At 39.3% G+C, this 11,501-nt stretch overlaps 2 protein-coding genes and 1 long non-coding RNA gene across 7 annotated transcripts; 1 reads left to right on the top strand and 2 right to left on the bottom strand.

The window, feature by feature from the left end:
- Positions 1-19: 19 nt before the first annotated feature.
- On the bottom strand, positions 20-2,701 carry rmi2 (RecQ mediated genome instability 2). Its single transcript, XM_037088493.1, has 2 exons — positions 1,935-2,701; positions 20-1,201 (listed from the first exon to the last, which is right to left on the bottom strand). The coding sequence occupies exons 1-2, from the start codon at positions 2,212-2,214 to the stop codon at positions 1,050-1,052; spliced, it is 432 nt and encodes a 143-aa protein (XP_036944388.1). The 5' UTR covers positions 2,215-2,701; the 3' UTR covers positions 20-1,049.
- Positions 1,086-1,974, top strand: LOC119013707. The gene is made up of 3 exons (XR_005072807.1): positions 1,086-1,219; positions 1,627-1,727; positions 1,836-1,974. It is a non-coding gene; the product is annotated as an uncharacterized LOC119013707 (long non-coding RNA).
- A 1,457-nt stretch (positions 2,702-4,158) lies between the features above and the next one.
- ubfd1 (ubiquitin family domain containing 1) lies at positions 4,159-10,319 on the bottom strand. 5 transcript variants are annotated; one of them, XM_037089097.1, is made up of 9 exons: positions 10,095-10,167; positions 9,894-9,970; positions 8,392-8,518; positions 7,635-7,889; positions 7,334-7,542; positions 7,173-7,238; positions 6,943-7,048; positions 6,762-6,844; positions 4,159-4,588 (listed from the first exon to the last, which is right to left on the bottom strand). In XM_037089097.1, the coding sequence occupies exons 3-9, from the start codon at positions 8,405-8,407 to the stop codon at positions 4,478-4,480; spliced, it is 846 nt and encodes a 281-aa protein (XP_036944992.1). In that variant the 5' UTR covers positions 8,408-8,518; positions 9,894-9,970; positions 10,095-10,167; the 3' UTR covers positions 4,159-4,477. The 5 variants fall into 5 exon arrangements, with proteins under 5 accessions (XP_036944992.1, XP_036944993.1, XP_036944994.1 ...); XM_037089098.1 differs by lacking the exon at positions 9,894-9,970 and having other exon boundaries at positions 10,095-10,316; XM_037089099.1 differs by lacking the exons at positions 9,894-9,970; positions 10,095-10,167 and adding an exon at positions 9,387-9,519.
- Positions 10,320-11,501: the final 1,182 nt, after the last annotated feature.

The raw sequence follows: 11,501 nt of genomic DNA on the forward strand, positions 1-11,501 counted from the left end.
TAGAGAAAATCAGTCAGAGTGCTTGAAAACCTGAATCTTTAATATTTGTAAAACCATCCAACATATTATATTCAGATTATTACAGAGACGATGGAAGCAGCAGACTCTGACAGGACATTTTCCAACGTTAATATACAAAACGCCCTATTTTTCTTCACCAAGCACAAAAATTTAAAATTTTAGTGTTTATTTCAAGGTAACAAAACACCCATAAGTCAAAATACACATTTTTCCTCTTACCTGCGATGTTATTTATCCATCTAGATTGTTCTGGTTTTTGAGACGTCTGACTTCTCTCTAATATAATGGGTTAGGGTTAGACAACACTGTCTCCTTACAGATATCTGGTTTTTCAAGATCATCCACAGAACTTGTCGTGAGCTGTTTCAGTTTTCTTTTCATGTCACGAGATTCATGCGCATGACAAACACGTTTCCATCTGTGTGTTGACGGGGAAAGAAAACATAACCAGGTCATGATTTCTGGAAAGAGACCTTGCTGATGAGATGTTAGTGTTTTTTTTTTTGTTGTGCTCTCATAAACTGTATGAAAGCACAATAGAAAAGAGGAAAATGTTTTCTTAGCATTTGTTGTGAACTGGCCCTTTAAGGACGATGGTTTGCCAGATAATGTCTTTAGCTGGATAACTTATGTTTTCCTTGTGTGTTAGCGATTGTCCCGAGGCAAAGCACTGCAGACACGACGGCATAAACACATGTATAAATCCAGCAGTGAGGCCAACAGCTCCGCTTCTGTAGGAGCAGGAGCCACATGGGAAATAACTTGTGTTATTCAAGCGTCACACATCACAGTGTAAATACTGTTTCCTCGTGTCAGAGTCTTTGTCACTCTTGCATCACGCCTCCCGGTCACAAGCCCTGACACCCTCGGAGATTGTGCTGCTGCTGCTGCTGCTCAGTCCTGCGACAGAGTTTCTCCCATTTGTCAAGAATCAGCTGAACAGTGCAAACCCAGCCGGACACGCGTGACAGGAGCAGGTCGTCCTGCTGCCAAGCGGATGCAGCGTTTCCACCGGCAGCTCTCTGCATTCAGGCCAGCAGCCGCTGCAGCTCCTCCACCTCCAGCTTCCACATCCGTCTGTGAAGCGCGGCGAGCTCGGAGAGGTCTGCCATCTTCACGGCACGGATGACTGGCTCCGGGGAGACGGCCTGGATGACACCCATCACCATGACATATGTGCCTGTAAAAACAGCAGCAGGTGGTCGATTGTTCAGTGACAACACATTCAGGGGAACAAGGACGGGGACGGCGGGGAGATGTGACTGTTTGTCAGAGGAACATATTCATGTGCAGTCATTATTTTGAGGCCTAACATTCGTCATACTCGGGGCTGGTTGGGGCAGATTTTCATGTAAATAAGCCCAGAATGAATGATTAGACAGTAAAAAGACATATTCACCTCACCACACAGTCACATTTCTCTATGTATCCAGGCTTATTCTGCCCTTGAGCTGCTGACACCTGATGTTATCCCTCTGGAGGATCAATAAGATATTATAGTTGTATAAAAACTGCCTTTATTTGTTAAACTACAGTCACACTTCAGATTTTAAGCTTATGGATTTGCAGACTCTCACAGCAGACTTTATTTCTTGTCATACACAGGTGTAAATAATAACATTAATGATGGCTGCAGTCGATTCAGTTTGAACAGCTCTAACTTCCTCAGTGATGCAGTTTAAACAGGTTGTGCCGCTTAACAAAAGGTAAATAAATATAATAGCAAATTAAGAAAAACGTATCAACTTAAAGTAATGAATGTCCACATTTATACCAACTGATCGACATATTTATTTCTGTATTTTGATTGACAGACAGTCCTCAACAGATTAAAGGTGACTGTATCACACCTGACAGGTTCTCATTAAGACTTCTTCTCTGGTCAGGAACAAGCTTCACTCTGATTAACTCACCTTGGGACAAACACGGTTTTCCTTTGGGGATGTTGTTGACACCCTGGACAGCAAACGTCCCGGTCTCGTCCATCAGCAGGACGGTGTTTCTGTCCAGCTGGAGCTCCAGCACCGTCCCCTGCATCCACACCAGAGAGGCCAGCAGGGAGCGGCCCCCCCGCAGCCTGACCGTGAACGCATCTCCGCAGTCGGCCGTCCCGCTCCGCTCCGCCGTCCTCAGCTGACCGGACAGCACTTTGACGGGCGGCGACCGTTTCGTCTCTCCGGGTGTTTTCAACATTACCGACCTGTGTTGTCTCCCAGCGGCGATCCTCCAGGATCCTGCAGGACTCAGGAGGAAGGAAGGAACTACCTGCGTCCCGCCAAACGTTTAATCCATCCGGAAGTTATGGGCGTGTCTTCTAGACAGCAACGGCTCTTCTTCCGGTGTCGACTCTTTCAAAGTAAAGGCTGAGGCTCTGAACGTCAACCTGTGTACAATTGGTCCACTTACTGAGAACTTTTCTGTCTGATCTAAATTCATTTCTCTCCTGTGTTTATGACTAGAGAATTGATTAGAAGTATTTTTTAGAAGGTTTTAACTTTTTGTTGCTTTTTTCTGAGGGTTGATATGATTTCAAAAACATGTTGCTCCTGAATTATTTTTCTCCTAAAAAATGTTTTTCACTCTAAATAATTTTATCTCCTGTGTTAATGACTTGAGAGGTGTTGTTTTTTTCATCTGTGAAAAATATGAAAATGTGAAATATAGTGACGCTATTTTCTTCCTTTCAGAAGATAACATAATTTCATGTCTGGAAAATTTTTTTTTTTACATGCATAAAAAAACAAAACAAAAAAAAAACAAACTTTTTTTTGTCTCTTGACATTTTCATCTTTGTTTTGTATTTCTTTATTTTTGTGATCAATATGATTAAAAAATTCTCCTGAAAAAGAATTTTTTTCTGAGAAAAAGTTTTTTTTTCCCTCCTGAAAAATCCTGAAGATTTTCTTCTCCTGAAAAAAAATATTTGGGTTGTCCAAAATGCCATTTTTTTCCATATCATTAGAAGATTTTTTCTGCTGAAAAGACTTTTTTCACTGAAAAAACTTGATCCAAAATCCATTTTTTTGACCAAGAAAAAAAGTGTCTTTCAGAACAAAAAGGTTTTCACAAGAATGTTTTTATTTCAGAGAAAAAATCTTTTATTTTCTTTCCCGCTTTCAAAAGAAATAAATAATTTAATATCTAAAAAAAAATGTTTCAGGTGCATTTTCTCCATAAATAAAGTGTTTTTTCTAAGTTTCTAAGTCTGACCTTTGTTTTGTTTTTGTTTTTTTCTTTCTCCTGTGTTTATGACTTGAGAATTGGTGAAATCTTTTTTTCCTCAACGAAAATTTTCACTTGGTTTAAAAAAAAAGAAGTCACTCAGTCCTTCCACTTGCTTTCACAAATGTATCATTACTATTATCAACAAATGTAATTGCACTGTTTTATTCATGATAAGTTTTAGCAATTTAAATCTAAACTGTGGTGTGAACTACAAATTTAGGGATGTTCATTACAACAAAATGAACGGGCAGGTTGCACTGCTAATTAAAAAGTAGATGAACAGAGGCTGCTTTTGACCTTGCTTTAATTTTTTAAATTGCAAAGCTGTTTATTTATGCGTCTTACTCTCTTGCATTAAAATTCCAATAAACCCTGCAAGTCACATGCAGATGCATGAAAATACTTTCCATCTCTATCACCTCAGTAATGACCAGGGAAATAATGCTGTTTGGGAAACAAAACCTTTATGTTTATCATTTGTGGCATTTGATGGATCAAGCACTCTGTAAGTTACACTGAAACAAAGTAGAATACAACTCTATCGTCTGCCACCAAGATCAAGCACTCTGGTCATGATACTCAAAGTTATGTTTAACATAAGCCAAACACTATAGATCAGAGCCGGCCAGATAGGCTTAAAGATAAATACAGAGAAATTATGGAGGGAAATATGCTGCAGTCAGCAAGGAAACTGCTACTTGGAAGTTTTATTTCTTAGCTAGACAGATGTTCAAAGTTCTGGGGTGTCCGAGTCTGGATCTTAATCGAATCAATAATTTGTGGCAGCACCCGAAACTACAGCGCTGGAAGACCTGCCAAGCCAAAAATGTGCAAACTTCAACGTGAAGTGAATCAAAAGTTAAATGTAGAGAAAGTTTGAGTGGACACAAACAACAACAACAACACAGTGAGATCGTTTCATTAAATAAGTTTTATTTCTTTAAGAATAACTGAAGAAAAGTGTTAGCAATTTCTGTACAATTGTTTCATCATTTTCTCTCGGATTTGCTGAAAACCTTGAATGATCAACAGGGCTGAGAAATGTTATGCTGCCACATAGTGCACTTTTAACCTAAAAACAATATGATTAGTCCACAGGCATCCGTCTGCTTCCTTCCAATATATTCCAATAAGACGCTCCTTAAGCCTCACTGCTGACTCCAGTTTCATTATTTTCATTACCTGGCTCCTCTTCTCAATCCCAGTTCATCATCGAAAAAAAAGAGGCACATTAGAAATACTGCCATTTTCCAAGGACTGTGTCTTTGATTGCATCGACAAACTGTGCAGGCACCCAGTAGACCCAATACTGAGACGCTTCCGTCGGACCCAACTGAAAAGCCTACAAAAGGAAAAAGATTAAGAAAAATCACATTTAATTATTTTACAGTTCACATGAATACCAACAAATAGGTGTGGATGCAACATGATATATGTAGGTATCAACTAACATTTAACCTTTCAAAATATGATCAGATGGAATAACAATAAAGTTAAAATGGACTGATCACTGTGTGTGATATACTGCCTCTAGTAAGACCTTTCAGTGAAAAAAGACCTCTTCCACAGTATATTACAGCCCACTTAATCATTCCAAAAGCCAGTCTGAAATTTAAAAAAACAAAAAAAAGTGACCTTCATATTCACCGGTGCTGCTGCTCCCTCCTATAAAACATCAAGTTTTTTCGCTTCCCCTTAAGAAGTGAGGGTAAACAGGATGGATCACTAGTATCAATGACCGGGATACAGTTTTAGAAAAATACGCTCCCTGCCCACTGACATTTTAAATCTTCCTCATCCCGTCTTCCATCTAATCCTCATACATGATCAACTCCTCGGTGATGCAGGAACATGCTTCAGGCCAAAACATTATAAAAGCACAAAGTCATTGTGCTTCCACTGTTCAACACTTCAGGCGTGACAACACACTGACTCAGATAAACAGACTTTCAGTCCAGTGTACATTCTGGGATCCATAACATGAAACACAGACGAACCGCTCAGGCAATAAACTCCCACACATCTTTATTGGCTACACAGCTCGATCTCACCTACATGTTCAGTCAGTGGGAGGTGGTAGTAAACAACAAGGAGGGAGGAAAATCTGGACGTTCTCTCAAATGTCTACTCACACGGTAGCTTAGATTTTAAGTATTATGATTAACTTTTTGGTTCAGACCATTTTTTTTTTTTTTGCAAATCCACACATCATACTGCTGCTTTGTGTACATTAACCAGATGAGCAGGTTTGTCTGGGTGTGTTCCCGGTTCAAGCTGGGTGTCCTGAGAGGCTGACAAACATCTCCTGGTTCTCAACATTCACTATCAAGTTATCTCAGTTTTCACTACAATTAAAGTAATCATTAGAATATTTGAGTTGTTTTCTCACTTCTTTTCTAACTTTGTAAACTGCCTGGCCTAAATGTGCGTTTCTGCTTTTATTTAATTTTACAAAGTTTCAAATTCATTTTTGATTCCCTTTGTTAATAAATATTTCATGAGTAATCCAGTTGCTTAGCAAATGTTATTTGGTATGAGTGGATAAAAATAAACATCAGCAGAGTGATATGAACACAGCCGCGCCTTCAGATTTCTACTTGCTCTTTGGTGTGCAGTTAGCACAAAGTTTGAAAACCGCCGATTTAACCCAACATAACATAAACGATGCACCACATCTCTGAAATTAGCACAAATTTTTCTGTCAATAAATTAATGGGCCATTTTCAAGGCTGTTGCTAACCTGTGAGTCACAGGTAAATTTAATATGCTATGACACTGACAGAAGCTGTTAGCATGCTGCTGGTCAGCTTAGCAGATTGAATGCCGAAGATAATGTTGTTCTTTTTTTAAAAGCTCCAGGGAGGAAATGAAAATACTTCATTTATAATTGTCCCCTATCCTAAAAAATAATATGTGCAGATGCTTAATGCCGGTAATTGAAGTTTCTGGTTTCAGGGTTTAAAATATGCTCACCCTGAGTTAGTTCTAAATTTAAATTGCCGGGGTTCTTTTTTCTACTTGTTCACTTCAAGTTCATGTTAAAAGTATAAAATACCAGGAAGAAATATATGTAACAGCAGATACTCTCCTAACCTTTACATTCTTTGTATGGCTGCCGTTATGAAACTGAAAACATATCTCGATATCCATGAGACAACCCGATTCAATTAAGTTCCTTGTTCTGGGAACTTCTATTTCACTGACAATGAAGAACAGAAGTGCCTCCAGACAGAAAGGTTAATCTAGAGAGAGCGCTGACATTTCCCGCTCCGCTGCAGAGCACCAAACAGCACACGATGGCCCCGTCACTCTGATGGACGCGCACCACAGTGACTTCAGTGGACAGCTCAACCTGCACTCCTCCCTCCAACAGAAGATCTTTTATAGACACTTCGTTTAGTGGAATCAATTGCAACAAAGCTGTAACACTGAACATATAACTCCTCCCTCTGTGTGTATGTGTTTGTGTCAGCGTCGGGACATTATGTGTCAGGACTTTTCATGTTAATAGTTACCATCATGTGATAGTCCTCATGGTCTTCGATGGGTTCGGACACTACGTTTTTAATGGAGCCCATTGGGACTTTCTCCGTTCTCTCTGTAGAGAAAAAAACACAACACAAAACAATGAACATTTAATCATCTGAGTTTGAGTTCGCAGTAATTTCAGCGAATCGAGGCCGGCTGTGATCTCACCCTTTGTTCCGATCCACAACTGATCTTGCTCCAGTTTGAATGTGAGTCTAACTTTTCCTCCGGACTTGTTAAACATTCCGGATAAAGGCACTGTTGGTAATCGTTCCTGTGAACGGAACAAGACAGGTAAGTCAACATTTATCAAACGAAGAACAGCCTCGAGGCTTCTGTGGCACTCAATGCAGGACAAACAGAACGAATAAGGACCATCTCCCTTCATCTCCTCTCACCTTTGTTCCTTTAATAGCTGGCATTATGTCGTCTGGTTTACCTTTATCCAAAACTTTCCTGTGTTGCTGAAATGACAGTGCACGTTTTAAAATCATAGCACTCACATTAATTAATAATATCAATATTTCAGTCGATTCTGCAGAAATGTCATTAATCTCACCTTTTGCCTGCATAAAGGCTCTTTCTTGTTCTCTTCGGCTTTCACTTCCTGCTGAATGACCTCTTTGGGTGTATTCACAGCTAATACATCATTTATTGTAGAGCCAACCACCATTATTTTTGCACCGTTTGTAATCTTTATCTCGCGTAGCGTCTTGTCCTCTGGAAGCAGTCCTTTGTACATCACTTTCTGCATTGCCGGTGGAAGACCTCGGAAGACAAAGAGAGAACGTTTATTACAGTTTTACGTCACTGAGCAGCTGAAACGCTCTGCTAAAAGTTGAACTACTACTCGTGCTCACCAGTGAGAGAATGGATGCTCTCTTTTAGTTTGGCTCCGGTGCTATCAACAGGAATTTTCAGGTCATATTTATTCTTGTTCCAGATAATCTTCAAGTCCACCATCTCCTTGTCGTCTGCGTCGTCCCCATTGCTAATACTAGAGTCCTGAGTTGTGGCGTTTCCTGCATCTGTGTGAGACGTAGCTTCTGCATCTTCAACTAGCGGTTCGGCTTCTTTTGGCTTTGCCTCAGTTTCCATTATGACTTCCTCACTTCCTGGAAGAGCATGAAAAGACATCCATTTAGATCGATGAAGTTAAAGTTTATGTAGCTGCTAAGTAGGAGGTTGTTCGCTCTCAGAGTAATATATCCCATGTTTTTACAACAGAGGTGCAATTATTCAGAAATACACATCTGGCAGGTCCAATACACCACAGAGATTAATAACATTAGGGCTTCAATTAACTATTATGTTCATTGTCAAGCAATTTGTTGATTATTTTCTGCATAAGATGATGTCCTCAAATCCAAGTCCTGTTTTGTTCTAAACCTTAAATATATTCAGTTTACTGTAACAGAAGAGTAAAGAAACCAGAAAACATTCACATTTAAGAAGCTGGAATCACAGAATCGGGACTTTAACGTAAATTTACACCACACCGCAAGGCTATTGTCATATATAAACATGCCAATAACAAACAAGTGACATTTGATTAATAGTGTCACGGCTCGATATAAAGATATGAAGGAAATACTGCTGCATTTTCTCAGTACCCACCATCCTGGGTCGCCATGATGATTGTGTACAATCTGTTGTAGGTTGTGGCAAAGAGACTACAGACAGCGGGATGATGTCCTCAAATCCAAGTCCTGTTTTGTTCTAAACCTTAAATATATTCAGTTTACTGTAACAGAAGAGTAAAGAAACCAGAAAACATTCACATTTAAGAAGCTGGAATCACAGAATCGGGACTTTTTAACTTGGGTGAAATGAATCTAAGCAAATAATAAACTATGAAAATAGTTGGAAATTAATGCAATAATTGACAACCGATCCAATAATCGGTTGTGACTATCTATAATTGAGTTTAAACAGTGTCATTCAGATTATACGCTTCTGATATCTGTGTTTCTAGGACTCCTATCTGCTCTCCTTTTGTTTCGTAACCACCAATGAAATACGGCAGAACGAAGTCAAGTTACGTCTGTCTGGTACAGTGAAACTGATACACATTCCTGCCTGCAAGCAGCGAGACCAGCAAATTAACAAAACAACATTACAGCCCTACGAGAAGCGTAGCAGAGAACAACACAACAGTAAAGATCCTACAATACAAAAACTGAAATGATCTGGAGACAAATCACAATCTAATCCAACAAATTACGTTTATATATATATATATATATATATATATATATATATATATATATATATATATATATATATATATATATATCTTTCCAGGGAGTAAGTTAGTTTTTCATTTATTTTAACATTTCCCAAATGTTTTTATTCTAGAGCCTCACTTAAAAGACAGTTGGTAAGCTGTTCATTTATAAAGCAACTTTTTTTTTCTTTTTTTAAACTAAATACAGTATAAATGATATTAGTGTTTGGGATTCCCCACACTCCCCCACATTACTATGAGTTAATACCATAAACATCTGTCATAAAGTCTAGTTTCGTTTTTTTACCTTCACCCCCCCTATCTATCGCGTGGTTTTTCTAGCTCTTTCCATCGCTGAATTTTTAATACAGGCAGCAGTTCTTACTTGTCTTTCAATTTCAAGTGATATATCCGAGTTAACCTCGCTTGACCCTGGACAGACGTTATTTTCGGACGGAAACATGTCCTCGCAAAACACAAGATATAGTAGGTTAACACGCCTGGCCTTATTAGTTCCCAAACTGGGTGCCGTGAACGCAACATACTGTACGTTGGTACGTTAGTCGTTACCATTCATAACCTAACAGTTAGCCTGTTAGCTCCCTAGCAGCGACATTGAACCGATTCGAACCTGACACCGGTTAAATATTCACCAGTAGTTCCAGTCCTCCACAGATCAAGCTAAATTTGACTGATGTTAGCTTTCGTTCACGTTAGCTAGCTACACCACATTTACAGAATAACGTAACGTAGAAACGTAAATTTACACCACACCGCAAGGCTATTGTCATATATAAACATGCCAATAACAAACAAGTGACATTTGATTAATAGTGTCACGGCTCGATATAAAGATATGAAGGAAATACTGCTGCATTTTCTCAGTACCCACCATCCTGGGTCGCCATGATGATTGTGTACAATCTGTTGTAGGTTGTGGCAAAGAGACTACAGACAGCGGGATGAGCTCTGATATTCAGGAAGAGAAAGTCGACAGTGGAAAAAGTCGTGCTCAGATGTACATGCCAGCCCAGAAAGAAGTTAAATAACTACATGTTTTATAAATGGTACAACAGGTAGTAAATATGCTTACCGTCACGACGTTAAAACATCTGTAGTTTCAGTTAGCCGGGGGAAGGGAAGACAGAATTGAACCGCGCATGCGTCAACGAAACTTTCTGAAGTTACTGCAAATTAAGTTGTTTTTGATACAAAAACAGCCATATTGTGTACAAAGAAATAATGTGTCAATATACGTAAGTCACACAACTCTGGGGCAAACGCTGTATTTTCACTGCAATCACTGAAAACTCAGGCCGTGCGATGTTGCCATACGGGAATTTGTGCAAACCCGGAAGTGAGGAGCTGGTCAACCTCTCACTCCGTCCAGCTTCTCTGTTGTTGTGGCAGCAGAGGCAGGCACCGAGAGGTGGCACTTTACTCAGAGGCTATTGGCTCGCTGTTCTTCTTCCTTGATATCTTTTGACGGTGGATGTTTAAAATGATGCATTATCGCCAACTATTGAATTCTGTGAAACATCTCCAAATGTGTATGAAGGAAATGGAGCAACACATGTCTACCATCACTTTAGCACAAAAGACAAAAGCAGTAAAAAAGTAAAAACAATGAATTTCTGCAATATGTGTGATATTTTTAGAAGATCTTTTTTCTTTTTTCCCTCTCACATTGTTTTTCTCTTCTGTTGAATTTGTTTCTTTACACCATATTTTTTCTGTTTGTCAGTGGTTCTGGTCTTTCTCTCCTGATGCTCTCCTGATCCTGATATTTTCATCCATGTTGTCACTGTTTGCTGACTATTTGAAATAAAGTTAAAGAAACGAAAAGAAACATCTCCAACCATGACAAATTAAAATGTACCCCTCCCCTGTCTCAACCTGTCAAACCATCAACACCCAGACTGAATGTCTGTGACGGACATGATAGATCTCCCTTCACTCATTTTTAAGGACAAATAGCCTTCTTGATAACTATCTTTGTTTCTACTTCAGCAGGGGGCTCCATTTTATTGGGATTAGAATCATTTGGGAAGTTACCTCACTCAGCCAGTTCCACTTACCTAATTGTGTGAATCTGACAATTGGGCCAGAAAAAAAAATTAATTGCCCAAAAAACATTAGCAAAATGCAGGTTGCCCAGTTTCAGCTGAGTTTCTCCACACTGATGGACTCATATCTGAACCACTCAGCTCTCTCTGATGAATGAAAATGAAGAGTAACTTTTAACTCTCCTTGGCCTACTGCTTTAAAGTACAACGTATGATACCGTTCATTTGGTGTGCGTTTCCTATCTTCACCAGGATTTTAAGGTTTTTTTCATCCTACAGGAGCTGCAGAGATGCAGCAGTGGAGGAAGCATCAGATCATTTAACAAAGTAAAGCATCAACTCTACAGTACAAGAGCCATTGACTCAACTCCACCACGAGCACCAGTCCTGTATTCAAAACCACACTTACATAAACATAGTCTAAGTGTAAACAA

Source organism: Acanthopagrus latus, chromosome 23 (assembly GCF_904848185.1).
Source record: "Acanthopagrus latus isolate v.2019 chromosome 23, fAcaLat1.1, whole genome shotgun sequence".
Taxonomy (NCBI): domain Eukaryota; kingdom Metazoa; phylum Chordata; class Actinopteri; order Spariformes; family Sparidae; genus Acanthopagrus; species Acanthopagrus latus.

Coding starts and splice junctions, on each gene's coding strand:
- rmi2 (XM_037088493.1), bottom strand. CDS start 2,214: ATGTTGAAAACACCCGGAGAGACGAAACGGTCGCCGCCCGTCAAAGTG. Junction 1,202..1,934: donor AAAACCGTGTTTGTCCCAAG/GTGAGTTAATCA, acceptor CTGTTTTTACAG/GCACATATGTCATGGTGATG.
- ubfd1 (XM_037089098.1), bottom strand. Junction 7,239..7,333: donor AGCCTTTATGCAGGCAAAAG/GTGAGATTAATG, acceptor CTGTCATTTCAG/CAACACAGGAAAGTTTTGGA. Junction 7,049..7,172: donor CAGCTATTAAAGGAACAAAG/GTGAGAGGAGAT, acceptor TTCCGTTCACAG/GAACGATTACCAACAGTGCC.